Raw genomic sequence first — 21,651 nt, forward strand, 5'->3', positions numbered from 1 at the left:
ACTGTTTTCCCCAGGACCCCCCCACACCATGTGTACTAAACATAATACCCCTCAATCCCCATCTCCCTCTCTCCCGACCCGCCCTCTCACACCCCTCCCCTTTGGTAACCACTAGTCCCTTCTTGGAGTCTGTGAGTCTGCTGCTATTTTGTTCCTTCAGTTTTGCTTCGTTGTTATACTCCACAAATGAGGAAAATCGTTTGGCACTTGTCTTTCTCCACCTTGCTTATTTCACTGAGCATAATATCCTCCAGCTCCATCCATGTTGTTGCAAATGGTAGGATTTATTTTTTTCTTATGGCTGAATAGTATTCCATTGTATATGTGTACCACATCTTCTTTATCCATTCATCTACTGATGGACGCTTAGGTTGCTTCCATATCTTGGCTATTGTAAATAGTGCTGTGCTAAACATAAGGGTGCATGTGTCTCTTTGAGTCTGAGAAGTTGTATTCTTTGGGTAAATTCCAAGGAGTGAGATTCCTGGGTCAAATGGTATTTCTATTTTTAGTTTTTTGAGGAACCTCCATATTGCTTTCCACGATGGTTGAATTAGCTTACATTCCCACCAGCAGTGTAGGAGGGTTCCCCTTTCTCCACATCCTCGCCAGCATTTGTTGTTCTTAGTCTTTTCGATGCTAGCCATCCTTACTGGTGTGAGGTGATATCTCATTGTGGTTTTAATTTGCATTTCCCTGATGATTAGTGATGTGGAGCATCTTTTCATATGCCTGTTGGCCATCTGAATTTCTTCTTTGGAGAATTATCTGTTCATATCCTCTGCCCATTTTTTAATAGGGTTATTTGCTTTTTGGGTGTTGAGGTTTGTGAGTTCTTTATATATTTTGGATGTTGACCCCTTGTTGGATATGTCATTTACAAATATATTCTCCCATACTGTAGGATGCCTTTTTGTTCTGTTAATGGTGTCCAGAAACTTTTTAGTTGATGTAGTCCCATGTCACACTCTGGATTTTGCTAATTGAATTCCCATAGTATCTCTGAACTTGCTCCTTGTATTATTTAAAAACTGGTGATTAGAATCAGACTGAATGTGATTAAATTTTATTGGTTTCCTGAAAATATTTTATACTTCCTATATATTCTCTTGCAGCACATTAGGAAGCATATAATGTTGGATTATCTCTTTTTTGTGACTTGGCCAGTGACGGTTGTAGGCAGTGATGAACAATGGCTATTACCAATTCAGTAATAATTAATTGAGAAACAAAACTAATAAAGCAGTGATCCTAGTTTGACCAAGTCTTCAGTTTTCATTTTTTTCCTTCTTTGACACCATTTAGGTTTCTCCCGACTCTTAAAACAAACTTTATTGTGTTCTGTGACTCTAGATTTTCTTTGTTAATTTCCTGTTTCCTAATAGTGTCTTTGTTTTGTGAAACTTCCTACCAATTTATATGAAGACTCTACTTCTACCAATAGTAATTGCTCCCTTAAAGAATTTACCCAAACTTATGGTTTCAAACTGTTGTGGTGGTGATTTTCAAATCTGCATTTTGAGACTCAAACCCCACCCAGGCCCAGCATGTTTTAGACATATTCCAAGTTACAAACACAGTGGCACAAAATACTCTTGCTGCTGTGCCCTGAACTTTCTTTCCCACTTGCTCCAGCAGCAGTCAAGCTGGTGCTGTCATCTGCTGGTCACCATGGGAACTAGCTGATCCTGCTGACTTCCCTATACCTTCTTTCTCCTTTGGGTTAATGGACTTTGCCCAGAATCTCCATCCTGATCCCTTTTCCTTTCTCTTTATCCTGAGTAGTAACTGCATCTCAAACAAGCCTTTATATGTCAACCTCTTACGTAGCTTCCTTCTGCCTCTCTTGTCAAGTACCTCAGAAAATCTCTCTTCCATCTGCCTGTATTCTTATTTATTTCTTTTATTTGTGAGGCTTTCAGAATTTAATCATGGTTAATAAGCATGCAGATAAAGCTAGTGCTATACCTGTATCAAGAAAAAGAACAGATGAAAGTTTGGACAGAATCAGTTTATAAAGTTCATGAAGAATAGGTTTATAAAGAACGAGTATGAATATCTGAATCCTTTGGGAGGTACCCAGAAATCCCCTTCAGATTCTTCTGAAAACATCTTCCTTAATCTCTTCTGATCAGAGTTGCTTTCCTTCATTTAAGTAACAACCTTCAAAATATAGAAGTTGTTTTATGACAGTTTGGGTTTTTTTTTTCTTTTGTTTTCCAACTAAAAGAAAGGGAAGGAAACAGCACATTTTAAGTTTGTACTTACACTTATAAAACATCGAGTATCCTATTTTAAAAATCTAAACAGTTGCAAAAAGTAAGGTTTTCTTGTTGTGTAAAAGAAGAAATATGCTCATTGGTTAAGAAACTTGTCTGAGGTCACATAGTCAATGACAGCCAGGCTCTGGATTCTGAACCAGGTCAGAATGACTCTGTGTGCATCTTTTAGTGAATTGTGTTGCCTCCTAGTATTGAAATTTTCTTTTTTTCTTCATGATTTCATCAACTGTATGATTTTTCCAGCTACTTCTACTTAAATAGGCTTTTGTGGGCCAGCCTGGCTTAGAAGCCTTGCCAGAACCTTTACCAGGATTTCTATGGGAGGAAACATTTCAAATTCGTGTGTCACTTTACAAACTTCTGGAATGCATAGTTCTAGTTGTTGAGGTTCAAAATCACCTGTGTAAAACTGGTTCGGTCCCAACTTTCTCCTTCTGACATTCAGTTCCTGTCTCAGGTTCTCTGTGTGCAGCGATAGCACCGTTTTTGTTTTCTAGGATGGAAACTTTGGAATCAAAATTACCTTGTCTGGCTTCTTTGTGAGCTATATACACAGTCATTAAAGCTTGCATTTCTTCATTTAAACTCACTTTCAGTTTGGTCCCATACCGTTCTATTCCCACTGTGGCCACACTGGGTTCCAGATACTTCTCATCTTCCTCCCTCCCTCCCTCACTGATTCCCTCTTCCCTTCCGGAAACAGCCAGTGAGCACCTAACCGGAACCTTTTGTTCTACTAGGCTCTCAATAGTCCCAGCTCTGACCATCTTTGTAGACTCAAGATCACCATCTTTGGACTCTGATTTCTTGTCTCTTAAATGTCGTTAGTTATCTTTGCCTTACCTCAAGAATTACCCTGAGGACCTAAAGGATATGTATATATAAGTAGTAAGACAAACGGAAAATATGAAGTTTAGTATATACAAACTTAAGATGCCATCATACTGCAGTTGTGGGATTCAGGATTGAGAATAAAAAGTGGTAACTTTTGAATAAATAAATCATAAATGTTATATAACTCATCTGAAACATTGTTATTCCACTTTGCAGACAATGGTACATGGACTCAGCTCTGGTTGGTGTCAGATTATCACGAGCATGGATCTCTTTTTGATTACTTGAATAGATACACAGTTACAGTGGAGGGAATGATCAAACTTGCTTTGTCCACAGCAAGTGGACTTGCCCATCTTCATATGGAGATTGTTGGTACCCAAGGTAACTCGAAGCAACTCTGTTACTTCACATTCCAGTGAATCTAATTTATGTTCGTTTTTGCAGAAAGTAAGCCTAATTGGAGATGTTTAAAATGAGTTCTTAGATGAGATTATTTTATCTTTCTTTTGAAAATCTACATAGAGTTGGGTATCTGGGAATTTATTTAGAGATTCTGTAGTAATTGTAACAACACTGGTAATTTTGTGAGTTCTTAAAAGTAGCATCCGTTTTGTGATTTTTTAGAATCTTGATTTTATAATTCAAGTCTGAGAGAATATAGTGAGAATGAATTCTGTGGTATCAAATGAAATGTGAAAATCTTTCCGTAAACACTATTATCATGCATATACATGTTATCTGGCCATCTAATAATTATATTTGACCCTGAAATAAGGAGACTGCATGATACAGTTTTATCGTTGAAAAATAAAAACTGAGTTTTAATATGAAATTATTATGCTGTTATTTTTATGCCATGTAGGATATTAGATGCCAGTGTATCTCTCTGCTCTAGTGATTATCCACTTCAAGCCTGGTGGTTCTGTGACTCCTCACTTTACCATACACTTGCTATTTCACGTTTATCCCCATCTTTGTGATTATTATTACTGTTGGTTATAACAGCTTTATTGAGTTATTCACATATCATACAATTCACTCATTTAAAGTGTACAATTCAGTGGCTTTTAGTATATTCACAGAGTTGTGCAGCTATCACCACAGTCAATTTTAGAACATTTTCATCATTCCAAAAAGAAACATTAGCAGTCACTCCCCATTTCCCTCCAAATTCCTTAGACCTAGGTAACCACTTATCTACTTTCTGCCTTTGTAGATTTGTTTATTATGGACATTCCATATAAACGGAATCATAAAATACATGGTCTTTGATGACTGGCTTCTTTTTCTTAGCATGTTTTCAAGGTTCATCCATGTTGTAGTGTGTATCAGTGCTGCATTCCTTTTTATGGCCGAGTAATACTCCATTGTATGGCTGGACCACATTTTTTTGTATTCATTCATTGGTTCATGGTCATTTGGGTTTTCACTTCTGGTAGTTATGAACAATGCTGCTATGAACATTGGTGTACAAGTTTTTGTGTGGGTGTTATGTTTTCATTTCTCTTGTATATATGCCTGGGGATTGGATTACTGGTTCATACAGTTAGTAACTAATGGTTTGAGGCACTGCCAGACTTTTTTCCCAAAGTGCCTATACCATTTTACATTCCCACCAGCAGTGTATGAGGGTTCCAACTTTTCCATACTTTAATAACTATTTTTTTTTATAGCACTATGTTTTAATAGTACTTGGTTAGTATTAAAGGTTGTATATTTAATGGTGAGTACACTACAGGCAAGGGAAGTGATCTAGAGGTTGGTTCTTGGGCTGAGTCTGTGACTAGGGTTCTTATAAATAATTCATAGGGTAACAAATAAACTAGTATCTTTAACCCCCTAGTCTTTGAGTTGATAGACTTACATTTGGGGGCATCGTCTTTTGGTGTGTCTTACCTGTTTCTTTGAAGAAATGTAATTTCAGCAACTTTTGGTATAATGATTCACTCGAGGTTGTTCAGTAATGGCCCAGGTATTGTGGGTGATGTGGTGAGATGCTCTGACATGGGGGCGGGCTGATAGGCTTCTGAACCTAAAGATGAGAATTGTGATTGGTATTACCGGTTAAGCATCATGTTTAATTTTTGTTTCTTTAGGTAAACCAGCCATTGCTCATAGAGATTTAAAGTCAAAGAATATCTTGGTAAAGAAGAATGGAACTTGTTGTATTGCAGATTTAGGGCTGGCGGTAAGACACGATTCAGCCACAGATACAATTGATATTGCTCCAAACCACAGAGTGGGAACAAAAAGGTACCCTTGTGAATGGATAGTAATTTGCTACTCTCTGAAATCAGCATCCTTGCCTTTTCCTTCTCATTTGTTTACATGTATTTTCTGAAATTCAAACCTGTCCTTTATTAGATTGCCCACAGGTAGAGGATCTGATGGTCTTGCCTGCTCTGAAGCCAAGGTTACCTGACTTAAAAAGATGTCAGCTGATTAAAGTGGCCCTTCCAGAAAATGTTATCATTAGTTATGCTACTTATAATAACAATGGTAGCTAATGCTTATAAGCTACCTATTGTATGCCAATCATTGTAATGGGTCTTTTATATATTATTTAATCCTTTCCTGAAATGCTGTGCTGTAGGTAGGCCAACTATTTTCATATGTAATGAAAATATACTTTTCTCTCCTTATTAGAACTTTTGTATGTGCTATATCCTAGAGTGTATGTCTCCCTACTGTTTCCCTAACTGGGCACTCACCCTTCCTTTCTCATAGGAAACCCCTTTTGGACTTGGTGCCTTCTAGTAGGCTGAACTTGGACCATTGAGGCCCTCAGGCACCTTGTATTATAACTGTGCATTTATTTGTGCATTCCATTAGATTGCAGCCTTGTATTCCTAGCATCCATTATAGTACCTGATACATAGTAAGTCCTCAGTAAATACTTGTTGAAACCCTGAACATTAAAAGAACCTAACTAGGTAGACATCATTACCCTCAATTCACAGATGAGGAAACCACACCATGGAAGTTAAGTAGTGTGGCCAACCTCACGTCAACAGTAAGCTGAAGAGCTGAGATTCTAACCTGGGCCTCTCTGACCCAAAATAGGCCTTGCTTGGCGTATCATAGCATGGTTCCTCATCATATCTTCAGATGACCGCCTTGGCTTTGGGTAGAGCCAAGCTTCATTCTATCTCAGTTGTATTTTTTTATTTCTGGATTCAACAGGGACTCTCAGAATGTAGGGGTCTTGTATCATGGTTGCTGCAGGTTTTTATGGGTCCAAATCTGTAACTGTAGAAGGGTTTTTGAAACTTCAGAGCCGTATAGTGTAGCATCAGTAGAATTGGCATTCATTTTTATCTATTTGTTTTCTGGAGTATGTGCCTGCCCTTCCTCTCATTCTGTTTTAGTGAGAAGACTTTTAGATGAAAATATATGGTCCTTGCATAGTACACGGCAAAGGTTGCATAGTACCATTTGTAATAGTCATGATCATTGCACGTGTCTTTCACGGGAAACTAAGATCATGAGGCAGATGGAATGAAATTGTTGCTTGAGACTTTCATGGGATTTAGTGGACATTAATTTCACACCAGTTTGGATATTTATTATTTTTCTTGAGTCTAATATGATCTGTTACGTAATATTGTATGTATGTATATGTCTGTGTATACAGAGACATCTGAAATGATGTTCATCAGAGTGTTAACACTAAGTGGTAGTAATGGAATAATTTTTCACTTTGTAAACTGGGAAAATTTCTATAAGAAATAGCAGTCATTTTTAAAAACATCAGAACCATGCTGAAAGGGGAGAAAAGTCTTAAATGGTTACTTTTTTTTCTTTTTAATTCTTAGAAATGAAAGAAAATTTATGAAGCAGTTCAAAGTAATGTGGCCACTGTTTCATCAGGTAAAATGCTGACTTCTCTTTCAGGTACATGGCCCCTGAGGTTCTAGATGATTCCATAAATATGAAACACTTTGAATCCTTCAAACGTGCCGACATCTATGCAATGGGCTTAGTCTTCTGGGAAATAGCTCGACGGTGTTCCATTGGTGGTAAATTTCTCCTCCTTCCCCCAACGGCTTGTCAGAAACAGAAGTAATTCAAGAATTGCCTTCTTTTTTATTGAATGAAATCATATTTATCAGTAGTCTGAAATTATGTTCACCAGGTGATCACTGAGAATGCCAAAGGGGAAAAAAAGAGAGAAACCCTGTAGTGAGGGGAAGGTGACATGGCATGCTTTATTCTAGTGTACAGCTTTATCCTAGTCTTTTCCTATTTTCACATCAATCTTGGGAAGTATCAGAAAATCAACCCCTTCTTATCTTGGAATATAGGTATTTAGAATGAACGACTATTTAAGAGGCCACCCAGGAAGCTGTTTCAAGCATGTCCCTGGGTCAAACTCATTTTTCCCCTGAGATTATGGTTATTTTCTCCAACTTCATGGTTGGAAGTTACATACACAGAAAACAAAGTGCCATTACATTACTCTTTCAAGTAAGTGTGTTCTAACTTTTAAGTTGGTCTTTAGGAAATAGTCTTTTATCCTTGGGGGTCCGGCCTTGGCTGAGACTAGGACTTCAGGTCTTTGAGGCAGTGAGGGCTGAAATGTACATCTGCATTGTAGCAGATGGCTCAGGTTGTTGACAGATGCACATGGAGGAAGGGACTTGTACCTCAGACATAAACCTGCATTGTAGGGTTCACACCTCAGTGATAAAGCATATCTCCCTGTACCAGGGGAGTGACCGCGCCTACAGAATAAAACTCTTGGTTCATGCACATTGTTAGGTTCTCGGGAGAATGTCAGTCTGCTCATCACAGCTCATCATTAGCCATCATTAAAGCAGTGCAGGCTGATCCCGTGATGACACTCAGTTTCAAGGTGTAGGCCCAGTACTGATGCAGGGACGGGGGTTAAGGCAGATGTGGATGAAGCCGAGCAAGCTGTGAGTCCTGGATCCCTTGCCGAATTGAGCACTGGGCCACTGTAGTAGGACTCTCAGGTGTTCCTCTTCTATCTGGTCAAAGAATGGTCTTGCATTACCTGAATAAATTCTTCAAAATAATTTTTTAAACCAATATAGGAATTCATGAAGATTACCAGCTGCCTTATTATGATCTTGTACCTTCTGATCCATCAGTTGAAGAAATGAGAAAAGTTGTTTGTGAACAGAAGTTAAGGCCAAATATTCCAAACAGATGGCAGAGCTGTGAAGTGAGTATTTCTTTTAGATCCTGTATATAATTTTCTAAACTGCTTCTGCTTAGTGAAAATTGGCTGCTTTGCTTTAAGGAGAGCAGGCGCAGGCATTCCTTCTTCTTTCTTTCTCATAGCAATTAAACCAATGAATAAAAACAGAATAATACGGTTAAAGAATGTTCAGTTTTAAGCACATTTAAAGAACCAAGGCCATGAGTGAGTCCGAAGAGTGTTTACGTCTGCCAGTGAACCAAGGCACATGCATTTTACATGAGTGCTTCCTCTCAGCCAGGGCAGCTCAGGGTAGTGGGCTGCGTGCTGGGCAGGGCAGGAAGCCTATGTTCTAGACCAGCCCCACTACCACTGCAGTCTGACTTGGGGTAAATCACTTCAGTTCTGTGGATTTCAGCCTGCCTTTTTGTAAAGTGAGGAATTTGCGTAAGATGATTGCAAAAATGGTTCCGATGATTTTACATCTTACTCATCTGACTGCCCATATTCACCAAGAATTTGGAGAAAGTTCTTCCCAGCTGTCTAAGCTTCTTAAACCCAGCCCTTGGAAAAGTATCAGAAATGTTTTTTTAGTTGTAAATTTAAAGGATTTATAATACAAATTTTATTTAATTACTATCTGTTCTTATAATATTGGTAAGACAGAGCATTTTCATCCAGATCTGAGGTTTTGTAGCTTAGAAGGAATAAAAAGCTGATCACTTAAGTAGTTGATTTTACATCTTAAAAATGTAGGACTCAATAAACCCTTTGACATCAAGAGAGCTCCTTAGCTACGTCCAACAAAAACAGGTATCCAGAACCAGATGAAATACATCTCAGCACTCTCAAAGAATTTGTGTGTTTACAAATGAAATTAGGCCAGATTTTCTTTTACAATTTTGATCTTGATACTTCAAAGTACAAACTTGAAGTATTCATGTACTTATTCGATAAAGACAGCAAATTATTATTAAACAGATGGCTTTTTTAAGCATAAAGAAATGTTAGCACTTCCACTGCATTGTTTACTTGAAACTAAAATGACTGTATCAATAAAAATAAAAATAAATAAATAAAACAGAAAAGAAAGTTTAGCACTTAACACTAAAAGCATACAGGCAATTTGCAATTACTACCACATTGTGCTGAGTTAATACTGTCACTGTCGTTTTTGTGTTTCTCCATTTGGTTAGTTTTCTGTGTCCTTACTATTAATTCAGTCTTTCACTTCTAGGTTATTATAAATCTCCTCTCCATAGTAGAAACACATCAAGAATATGAACCTAATAGAATACCTCAAGAGATACCTTGCAGAACCTTCTCCCCTTTGCTGGTCTGGACGGTTGCTCTCTAGGCCAGCTGTACAGCTCTCATCCTGAGCTGTCCCTCACCTTTTGTCCTTGGGACTCCCTTTGCCTCTTTTCTTGGTGAATCCTCCTTCCTGGATCCCACGGCAGCCTGTTTCTTGGTTTACTAACTTCTCCTGTCTCTTGGGTCTTTGCTCAGATGTACCTTGTTAGTGGGACACTACCTCTCTCCCTATTTAAAAGAACACCCTCCTTCCCTAGCATATTTTATCTCCTTCCATAAATGATGTTTCTTCTTAGCACTTACAGTCCACGTATTTTACTTACTCATTAATTGTATGCTTTTAGATCTCAAGAAGGTAGCTTTATAAAGGCAGGGTTTTGGCCCTTTGTTAACTTCTGTGACCCTGGGGCCTCAGGTGGTCTCTGGTAGATGGTAGGCACTCAGTAAATGCTTGGTGGGTGAATATATGTATGTGCTGGGCACTTGGTCTTTTTTACTTTTTTTTTTAGGGTAGAACTTTTTTTGTTGTTGCTGTTATCATTAGTCTACAATTACATAAAGAACATGTTTACTAGGGTCCCCCCCTTCACCAAGTCCCCCCACCAACCCCATTTCAGTCACTGTCCATCAGCATAGTAAGATGTTGTAGAATCACTACTTGGTCTTTTTTATGTGGAAACAAATGCTCATTTCTAGGAAATGTTCTTGAAGTATTTCTTTGATTTGTTCCCTTCCATTTTCCTCTGTTCTCTCTTCAACTCTAATTATGAATGTTAGAGCTCCTAAACAAGCTTTCACATTTTCTTATGTTTTCCCTCCTATTCTCCATCTCTTTGTCTTTTTTCTCTACTTTTTGGGAGGTTTGTCAGCTTTTATCATTTTTTTTAAAATCAGATTTATCTCCCAGTTCTTCTGTAAAGTTTTTCCAAAGTCAAACCAAAAACAAAAAGTATCAATGACAAATCCAGTGTCAGTATTTTATCTCTTTAAGGATGTTAATGATAGTTGTTGATGTTTTCTTCTCTTTACAGCTTCTGTTTTCTCCAAGTTGCTTTTTCCTCTTTGTATCGGCTTCTGCATTTCATAATCCTTTCCTCAAGTGTCTCATCACACTCACACTCTTTTTGTGTTCAGAAAGGGCATGCAGGAAGCTCTGTGCCTGTAAATGGAGCTTGTTGACAGTGATCGGTGATCGTTAGGGCAATCTGACTGGATCGCTTCCTTGGGGACCCACTGATGTCAGTCTCTTCAGAGCTGTCCTCTTGCAGTCCCTTGCCTGGAGGAGTATGTGCAAATTGCTGCCTGTGTTTTGGGGAGAAAGCTTAAAATCCTAGCATTTAGTGTGTTGTCAATATGGAACTTTACCCTTGTGTTCCCCAAGTCAGAAATCTCTGTTTTGTCCCCTCAGATACAAACCTCTGGGCTTCTGCTGGGTGGGATGGGACAGTCCCCCAGCCATGTGAGCTGGTGGGGCACAGGTAGCTTGGGTTCTGGTGCTTTTGGCTGGTGCTCCTATTTTTAGCCTGAACATCCTTGCTGCAGTCAGTCCCTCGGTTGTAGGGGGAGTTTCAGTGTGAGTCATGTTCCTCCTCTGCCCTGCACAGCTCTGGGCTAGAAACCAGCCTTTTCAAGTCTGCTGAGTAAGTCACCCCATGTCCATCTGCTTTCCAGCTGCTGGTACCAGTGCCATGTTGATGGGGATCTAGGTCCTTTTATTCATTTGCTATTACAAATAATGCTGAAATGAAAAAACTTGTACATACGTTATTTAGGAAATAAACAGGTCAAGATTGTTAACCAATGAATGGAAAGTGATGTAAGGGTTAATTATTTTTCTTGTATTTTCTTGTAGGCTTTGAGAGTAATGGCTAAAATTATGAGAGAATGTTGGTATGCCAATGGAGCAGCTAGGCTTACAGCTTTGCGGATTAAGAAAACATTGTCACAGCTCAGTCAACAGGAAGGCATCAAAATGTAATTCTGCGGCTTTGCCTGAAGTCTACTTTTTCTTCAGATCTGCTCCTGGGTTTTAATTTGGGAGGTCAGTTGTTCTACCTCACTGAGAGGAAACAGAAGGATATTGCTTCCTTTTGCAACAGTGTAATAAGGTCAATTAAGAACTTCCCAGGATTCCTTTGGACCCAGGGAACAGCCATGTGGGTCCTTCCTTGTGCACTATGAACGCTTCTTTCCCAGGAAGGTCACAAAATGTGTAGTCTACCTTTATTTTTTATTAACACAAAACTTGTTTTTTAAAAAGATGATTGCTGGTCTTAACTTTAGGTAACTCTGCTGTGCTAAAGATCATCTTTAAGGGTAAAGGAGCTGGATTGCTGAGTTTTATGACACATTTCTTATTTTTGAAGAAAGTGATTTACTCCTGTTAGTACATTCTCAGAGGATTCTGAACCACTAAAGAGTTTCCTTGATTCAGACATTGAATGTACTGTTCTATAATTTTCAGGATCTTAAAACTAACACTTACAAAGCTCTTATCTTGAGTCTAAATATGACCTCATATAGTAGTGAGGAACATAATTTATGCAATTATATTTGTATACTATTACTGTTCTTTCACATATTCAGAACATTACATGCCTTCAAAATGGGATTGTACTATACCAGTAAGTGCCACTTCTGTGTCTTTCTAATGGAAATAGTAGATTTGCGTAAAGTTTGTGTGTGCTTAAATGTATAGTTTTAATTCAAAAAATTTATTTATCTGGATAACCCAGACTTTTTCTGTTTTTTTGGAAGAGTTTTTTGTGGTATGTCATTCAGTATTCCATTTTGAAAATGCCTTTCTCCTACCAGAATGTGCTTAAACCACTAAGGAACGAAGTGGCATTAATTGGTAAATTGTTATCATGGTCATGTTTGAATATTCTCATATCCGGCTTTTGCATTTTAATTGTGTTGTCTAAGTATACTTAAAAAATCAAGTGGCACTCTAGATGCATACAGTACTTTAATAATTTAAAATTTATAGCATACAGACTAATTTTTCTAAAAGGGAAAATTTGTCTAGCTGCTCGTGAAAAGTTGTGTGGCATTCTGTAAGCCATTTTTTTCTTTATCTCATCAAAGACAGTGTTATTTTTTTAAGAAATGAGTTATGTTTAAAATTAGAAATGGTTAGTGTTAAATAATAGGCCTTTTTCTGGAAAGGTAAAGGTAGTTAATATTTTAAGTAGAGAACAATGTGTGAGAGTCATAGGAACCAATGTTGGGTGGATTTTCTGTCATAAATACAGTTAGGGTTAGCGTGGTTTTGAGGTCTCACTACACTTTGAGGAAGGCAGCTTTTAATTCAGTCTTTACTTCGTGAGCAGATACTGCAACTGCTTAATTAACATGATTAGGTAATGAATTTAGTGCACCCTGGATATTTGGGAGAGGTATAGCTAAAGAATATTCTGAGTGTAGGTTCTCCATTTATAGATGTTTTTGGTCAAATTAAATGTTCAAAGCAAACTTGTCATGGTTTTCTCACATTAAGTTGAAACCAGCTTATAGTAGTAACTGATTTTTACATCCAGTGCTGAAAGTCTTTTGAATGTACTGTTCTATAATTTTCAGGATCTCAAAACTAACACTTACAAAGCTCTTATTTTGAGTCGAAACCTCATACAGTAGTGAGGAACATAAGTTGAAATTTTACAATTTTCAAAGTTCTCTTTATCACTGTGATCTTATTCTTGTGGGGGAAAAATTATCATAGTGGTAAGAAACAAAGAGTCAGAACATGGACTTCATAGTGCTATAGATTTCCCAATGAAGGGTTAGAATAACCTTTACAGTATTTTGGTCATTAAGAGATAGTGGCCATTATGCTGGCCAAGCTGCATTCTGTCAAATGTCTTATCTCTATACACTCATACATAGCATAGATTGGAAAGACTATTTGGTCCTAAAACCAAAGTAATTTTAGAATGAATGGCATATTACATAGGAGTTTAGTGTCAATTTCATGTGTTTAAAAACAATGGGGAAAATGTGGTTGGAGGTTAATATTTTGGCTTTTGACTCCAAATTTGAGGGTTTTTCTGTAATTACCATGATTTCATTAAAGCAGATAAGTGAGCTTAAGAGGTTTGTTTTTATCATGTTGTATTTCCTGTTTAATAATCTCTAGCTCTTTGATCAGGTACCTTTTTTTTTTTGCCATTTCTAAGACTACCAGATCTGCCTTATGAAATCCAGGGCACCAACGCATTTTGTCACTAAAACTATTTTCATATGATTTTAAGAACATACCAAAAGTTCTCGTCTGATTTGAAGTTGTAATACATGGTTTCTCACTGTCCTATAAGGTGATCAGCTTGTGCTGAAGGTATTCTTTATTCAGTCAAACACTGAGTTACAGTAATTATACTGCTATTGCCTAAGTGCATAACAAGTACTTTGAATGAATCAGGGTATTTTTTTAAAAGTTGGAATTTTGTTCTAAATTGGGTTTATACATTGTTACAGCTAATTCCTTTTTTGGCTAATGATGGTTTGATAAACCCCAATTGGCTAATACTGGAAATAAAAGTTACTTAAAAGATGAAATACATCATGATTACTGTGGCCTTAACTGCAGATAAACTTGACTAGAATATTGATTTTGTTATTTAGAAAAACAACCCTTTGTTTGTACTGTATAGCCTGTCTTCAGATGCACACCTTCCAAGGTTCTACTTTGGCTAAAATATACCTTCAGCACATTACCTGTCCATGTCCCTTCCTTCATGATTTCCACTTTGTTCCTCCCAACCTGCCTTCCTGCTGATCCCTGACTCAGAGACCAGTGCCTAGCCACCAGCCACCCTTCCATGCCCCTGTCCCCTGAACAGCCTTTTAACTGAATAGCTGCTTTTGATACCTAGAGTAAAATGGTTGATGGGTATGGTGGGACATATCTGCATTTCCTTGAGTCACTGCATGTTGCTGGGAGGTGTCTCTAACTTTGGAGTTTGGATGGAAGATGGCCCTGCTGGCTGCTCTGCTTTGATTTCAGGAGTGAGATGGCAGCGAGGTGGCAGCTATGGCAATGGGGATTGTGCCAGAAGCAGTGGCCAGGAGTATCCTCTACAGGACAGGAGGGTAAGGCCCAAAGAGCTGAGCCTGTAATTCTGCTGTAATGATAGTGCTCAGGAAGTGCCTTGAGTCAATGCACTGCCATGGCCATCAATTCCAAATTACAGTTCTGATGATAAAATGTAAGTGATCACTTGGCCATTTTGCAGCTCATGCATGAGTTACCTTTTTTTCCCTTTATATCTGAGAACTGTCACATACTTCGTAAAACAAGGTGGCAAAGTGCTAATTAAAATGCACAACAAAATCAGTATCTGGTTAGACATATCATATCAAGAGTTTATTTTTTTCCTTGAACTGAAAGAGTGATTGTAAATCACCGATTTCTTCTTGTTTCTTAACTGTGGCAGTGTTCTGGCTCCAAATGGTGGAGAGTCCAAATAATGGTTCTTCTGCAGCTTGGCAGAAAATGCAATTCAGATATTTTTGAGACGCTAAAGAATAGCTCTGGACATGTAATCTGCAGCTTGTGGTTTCTGTTTTGGAATGTTGGCATACCCATAGGCCCTCTCTGTAGGAATGCTGGGCTTTTAGGACATTCTGAGGATTGTCAGTGCATTGCAACTTTTCAATCCCATTATGCAATCTTATCTGTAATTGTGAACTTCAAAAAATGTGATTAATAACATTCAACCTGTATTTTCTTACAGCTTAAAAAAGAACTTAAGTGAATTTGTTTTTATTTTTTAACAAGATTTGTGAATTGAATATCATGAACCATGTTTTAATATCCCTTTTTCACATTGTGCCAATGGAACGGGGTGTTTGATATTTCTTTATATGTCAAGGAGATGCTTCAAAATGTCAATTGCTTTAAACTTAAATTACCTCTCAAGAGACCAAGGTACGTTTACCTCATTGTATATATGATGTTTAATATTTGTCAGAGCATTCTCCAGGTTTGCAGTTTTATTTCTATAAAGTATGAGTATTACATTGCTAAATTACTCAAATGGTACTGTATTGTTTATATTTGTACCCCAAATAACATCATCTGTACTTTCTGTTTTCTGTATTTTGTTGTATTTGTGCGAGTTCTTTTGGCTTTATCAGTGTAATCTCTGCCCTTTCAGATGTGTACAGAAAATGTCCATATAAATTTTCATTTAAGTTGGATGACTTGAGAAACCTGTAAAGAGGAGAGAAAAACAAAAACTGCATTTCCCCATAAGTTTTTTAAATTGTATATTGTATTTGTAGTAATATTCTGAATGATTTGTAAATAGGAAGTAGAAGAGCAATGATTATGTCAAGTCTTAACACTACAGTAGAGAAATGGAAGCAATGCAAATAAATTACTTTTTTTCCCAAGTGCTAGTGGCATAATTTAAAATAAAGTTAGTATACTGGAGTGAGCAATGCTGTTATGAAATGTAGTGCTGTCAATGGAGACTAGAGTCTTTGGATTACTCCCCAGGACAAGTTATAATGCTGTAATATGTTTGAGAAGTACCCACCTGCCCAAAGGTTCCTCTGCATGAGTGGTGGCTTCTTTCCACCCGCTTAGGGGTCGTTGATCTGTCGGTGGGAACGGACCTGTCTGCATGTGAACTGCCTTGCTTTTGGCTCCACAGATATGCTAAGTTTGTGTTAAAGCAGTATTATTATTTTGATTAGTAAAGTTTTTCAGTGTTTTTCAAGGGAGATTTTTTTTTTCTTTTACTGAAGTATCATTGCTATGCAGTCTTATGTTGGCTTCAAATGTACAACACAATGGTTCAACAGTTATACCCATATTATTAAATCCTCACCCCCCTCTGGTGTGGTTACTATCTATCAACACAGTTGAATGTCCATAACATAGAAATGTTACGGAATCATTGACTGTATTCCAATGGAAATTTATTTTCATCTTCTTATGTAATTTAAGGATTTGTGAGAATGGGCATAATTTGTAGAAGTAGGCTTTTTTTTTAAGGTAGATTTGAACAGTATCCTGGAAATGAGGACTTCGCTAAGAGAACTGAATAAATTATCGTAGAAAGAGGTGTGGTCCTCAATTCCCTGACTGATGCTGGGAGAGGATTTGCAGATAGAATTGCTCTCACAATGAGTACTAGTCATTTCAATTCAAAGACAGAACTTAAGGATTTTGTTTTTTCTTTACTCATTATAAAGAAGACACATCACCAGAATGTAGGCCTTTTGTTGAATGTTGGAAAAAAGTGAAATAATTTTTAATACATAATAGATTCAGTGAAACAACGTAACTAGTTTTATACAGTCTCTTCTGCCTTTGGTATTTCCTGATTTGGAAAAAGTGTTTTAAAAATACACGGCTTGATGACTTATCTTGCAACCTTACTGTTTTTGGTTGCTAATTGAGGATTTACAAAACAGTAGAACTATTTTGAAAGATGAGTGAAAAAACTTGATGTTATAAAAGCCAGAGCTCAGCCATGCATGATTTTTAACAATTAGGAAAGACAATTAAGTAATACTAAATCATTATGGAAATAAAGGATTCTTTGAACTAAAGAGAAATGAAAAAAAGAAGAAACATAAGATAGCTGGTTTTTTTCCTGTCGTGTAAGAATAGAAATATAAAAAGGGATTGGCAACTAAAAAAAAAAGGGAGAAGAAATAGTTGAAGGAAGGTAAGAAAAAGAGCAAAGAGGAAGTATTGGCATGGACCATTAACAGCTATATTAGCATCAAAGTGGGCTTTGAGACAAATATTACTAGAAATAGAGGACATTTAAAATGGTAAAAGGTTCAATATGTCAAGAGACATGAGACAATTACTACTAATGTATATGTACCTAACAGAACCCCAAAATACATTTAAAAAGTGACAGGTTTGGAAGGAGAAACAGTTCAATAATAATATTTGGGGATTTCAACATCCTACTCTAAATAATTGATAGAATAACATGACAAAAAGCATAAAAAAGAGTACACTATCAGTCAACTTCTGATATTTGTAGACCACCCACCAACAGCAGAATGCACAGTTTTTTCAAGGCCACATGGAACATTCTCTAGGAAAGCCCATAGGCTGTGCCGTAGAACAAACCTCAATGAATTTAAAAGGGTTAAGTTATAGGAAGTATCCAACCATGTTGGAATTAATTATAGGTCACCAACAGTAAGAAATTTTGAAAATCCCTCAATACTTGGAAATTAACCCATTCTAAATAATCCATGTATTGAAGTAATCACAAGGGAGATTAGAAAATAATTTTAACCAAATGAAAATGAAGACAACCAAAATTTATGGTACGCATCTAAAGCAATTCTAAGAGGGAAATTTAAATACCTATATTTAAAAAGGTATTTAAAACACGTGAAAGTAGATGCAAACTCCTTAACACACTATTAGCAAGCTGAATCCAGCAACAAAGAGGTAATAACCAGTACCAAATAGGATGTATCCTTAGGGCTGTAAGCTTGATTTAACTTCCAAAAATTTGTTGTATTACCATATTAATAAAAGACCCTGGAAAGGCATTTGACAGAATTCAGCACCCATTCTTGGTAAAAACTCAACAAACTACGAGTAGAGGGCAACTTCCACAGCTTAATGGATTTTCAATCTATGAAAGACCCACCTAACATAGTGGTGGAAGAGTGCCTTTCTCTGAAATCAGGAACAAGTGAAGAATATCCACTCTCATAATTTCTATTTAACATTGCAGTGGAGGTTCTAACCCCTTCCTGTTTTCCCTCCCTCCAAAAAGATTAAAGGCATTCAAGTTGGAAAAAAAAAAACTCTACTTACCAATGACAAGATCCGGCAAGATCCTAAGGAATATACCAAAAAAAAAAGCTACTAGAACTGATCAGTTTAGCAAGGTTGTAGGATCCAAGATCAATATACAAAAAAAAATCTATTAAAATTATTTGTATTGGCAATGAACAATCCCCCCAAATTAAGAAAAAAATGTTCCACTCAGAGTAGCATCAAGAATACAAAGAATATAAGTATTTCAATGAAAATGACAGAAGTTACTGGGGGTAGTTAAGGATCTAGATAACCGGAGAAACATTTATGGATTCGAGGATTTAATATGTACTATTAGAATGGATTAGAAGATTCAATATGCACCATTGTAATGGCAATTCTCCCCAAATTGTTCTGTAGATCCAATTGAATCCCTGTCACTATTCCAGCAGGATTTTTTGTTTGTTTGTTTAGAAATTAGCAAACTGGTCCTAAAACTAATGTGGAAATACAAAGTACCAAAGATGGCCAGAATTATTTTGAAGAAGAACAAAATTAGAGGAATTAACCTACTCAATTTCACAACTATAAAGCTGCAAAAATCAGGACTGTTTATTGGTATAAGGATAGGCAATATAGTGCAATGGAACAATATGGAGAATCCAGAAATAAACCCTTATGTATATGATGTATTGATTTCTGACATACGTGCCAAGATAATTCAACTGGAGAAAGGACAGTCTTTTCAGTAAATGGCGCTAGAACAATTAGATACTCATATTTTAAAAGATTGGAAGGAATGGGAGAAAGTTACTTTGATCCTTACCTCATTATGGACATAAAGGTAAAAGAAGTAAAGGCTATAAAACTTATGGGAGAAAATCTTCATGACCTTGGGTTAGGCAAAGACTTGAGTGTGATACCAAAAGCAAAAATCCATTAAAAAGAATATTGATGAATTGGACTTCATTAAAATCTTTTGGACTTTAAAAATCATTTTTAAGAGAATAAAAAGATAAGCCAAATGTGCAGAGAAAGATTTTACAAATCATATACCCAATAAAGGGCTTAGAGCAGAATACGTTAAGAATTACAACACAATAAGACAAATGATCCAATTAAAAAAAAAAGTCAAAAGATTTGCTAGTCATTTTCCCAAGAAAGCATATGAATGACTAATAAAAACAATTTCTTAAGGATTATTGGTTAAATTAAAACCACAATGAGAAACCACATTCACTTAAAATGACTGTTGTAATAAAAAACAATGCCTTCCCCCAGACAATACCAAGTGTTGGTGAGGATGAGAAAAACTAGAATCATCATACATTCCTGGAATGTAAAGTGGTATAGTCCCTTTTGAAAACAGATGGGCAGATTCTTAAAAAGTTAAATATAGACCTACTGTAGGATGAGAAATTCCATTTCTAGGTACTATGCATAATAGGGCTGCCAGATAAAAGACAGGACACCAAGTTAAATTTGGATTTCAGATAAACAACTTTTTATTACAGCCTGTCTCAAATATTTCAGGAGACATACCAAAAAAATTGTTACCTGAAATTCAAATTTAACTGGGCATGCTGTATTTCAATTTGCTAAATCTGGCAAATCTAATCCAAGAAAAATGAGAACATATATATTCACACTAAGAATTGTAGGTGAATGTTCATAGCAGCAGTGTTCTTCATAGCCCCAAATGGAAGCAATTGAAATGTCCACCAACTGGTGAATTGAATTTTTAAAGAAGTATTGTATGTCTTCAGTGGTTTACTGTCGTCCGGCAATAAAAAGGGATGGACACTGGTACACGTTGCAACATGGATGAACCTCAGAACCATTATGCTAAGTAAAATAAGCATAATGAAAAGACTGCAAACAGGCACAAGGGAACTTTCTGGGATGATGGAAATGTTCTAAAACTGGATTATTGGTCATGGATGAACATAAATGTACTAAGTCATTAATGGCCTACAGGCATGGGGTGATGCATACATAGTGTATGTATGCTCCAATAAACTTAAGACAAAAACCTCACTGCTACTCCTCCCACCCAGCATACCTTATGTGCTGGTCCTACTGAGTCACCCTTCTGTTCCCGAGGCGTCCTCCCTGCCTGCTCAGGTTCTGCTGACTGTCAGAACTGCACATTCCCCCCACCTTTGCCACGCGAACTGAAATATCCCCAAGGCTCAGCTCCAGTGGATTTCCTCCATCATTACTTCATCCTGCCTTCTGGTGCATCACTGATCCCCTGCAGAATTTCATTCCCGTTTTACCCCTTAGGGGTTTTTAGGACTCTCTCTCCTTCACACCCTTCCCTTTCTGAGCCCCTAACACCAGAACTAACAGGATAGCTTCTGTGATTATTTGGTGCTAACTCTGCTGGGCTCTTGGCTTAGGGAGCATGGCATGTGTGGGGTACCCCAATACCACTACTTAGGGGCATCTTTGCTTCCTAGCTCCCCTCCACACTCCCTTTATGAGGCTATGTCACATCCTACACAGGCTTCCCCCAAAACTCTCATCCTTGAATGGCTGCGAGGCCTGCCTCTGCAATGGGAAATCAGAACCCCGAGAATAGGGACCGTGTGTCATTTATTTTAGTGAACCCCTTGCCTAGCCCAGGGTTTGGCTCAGCAGTCCCCAAGAAGAGTTTGAGTGAATGGACTTCCAGTTAAAGGAGTACTAAGTGAATATGAACTGATCTGAAAATGCAACTCTGGAACTGGATATTTCATTTTACAGAAGCAAAGCCTGTCTCCCCGAGGGAGAGCCTGCCAGTTTCTTACGAAGGCATTCCAGCTCCCAGCTGCTGCCCCTCGGGTCATCGAAGAGAAGACTTTTCTGTCCTTACCTCTTGGTCGCTCTTCTGTTTACTTAATCTGTCAACTACTTGCATTGTCCTTTTATCAGTTTGTCTTTTTCTCATACTTGATGTCATTTTTTTTGTTTGTTTTAAACAATGGGCTCTCCTTAGAATCTAGCACCTTTTAGCACAGAAGTTTGGGGCTTTTGTTTAAATTATTTTGAGTGAAAGAATATTTTTACATTCTTGAATATTTACTGAACATTGACTATCACAAACCCTGTACGTATCATTCATCCCTTTCTATTTCTTGTCTTATACTGTCCTTCCAAATTCAGAAACAATCCAAGTTCGTATGTACAGCATTCCAGACCTCAGCCCAGCTCCTGAGTTTAGTGAACTGGATGATTTTGGAAGTTTTTCCAGTTCTAATATTTTGTGATTCTAATACAACTTTTTTTCTCTATGCTTCTTTTTTAAACCATTAGGTGAGAGAGGT

The 21,651-nt window shown here is 37.3% G+C and overlaps 1 protein-coding gene across 1 annotated transcript in view; it reads left to right on the plus strand.

The window, feature by feature from the left end:
• TGFBR1 (transforming growth factor beta receptor 1) overlaps nucleotides 1–15,992 on the plus strand; it is a 53,883-nt gene extending 37,891 nt beyond the window's left edge. The window contains exons 5-9 of the mRNA XM_036888362.2: nucleotides 3,333–3,500; nucleotides 5,216–5,372; nucleotides 7,014–7,138; nucleotides 8,177–8,307; nucleotides 11,450–15,992. Of these exons, the coding sequence (XP_036744257.2) occupies nucleotides 3,333–3,500; nucleotides 5,216–5,372; nucleotides 7,014–7,138; nucleotides 8,177–8,307; nucleotides 11,450–11,575 (707 nt within the window). The 3' untranslated portion in view covers nucleotides 11,576–15,992. The remainder of the gene's footprint in view (nucleotides 1–3,332; nucleotides 3,501–5,215; nucleotides 5,373–7,013; nucleotides 7,139–8,176; nucleotides 8,308–11,449) is intronic.
• The last annotated feature ends 5,659 nt before the right edge of the window (nucleotides 15,993–21,651 follow it).

This window comes from Manis pentadactyla, chromosome 3 (genome assembly GCF_030020395.1).
Source record: "Manis pentadactyla isolate mManPen7 chromosome 3, mManPen7.hap1, whole genome shotgun sequence".
Lineage (NCBI taxonomy): Eukaryota > Metazoa > Chordata > Mammalia > Pholidota > Manidae > Manis > Manis pentadactyla.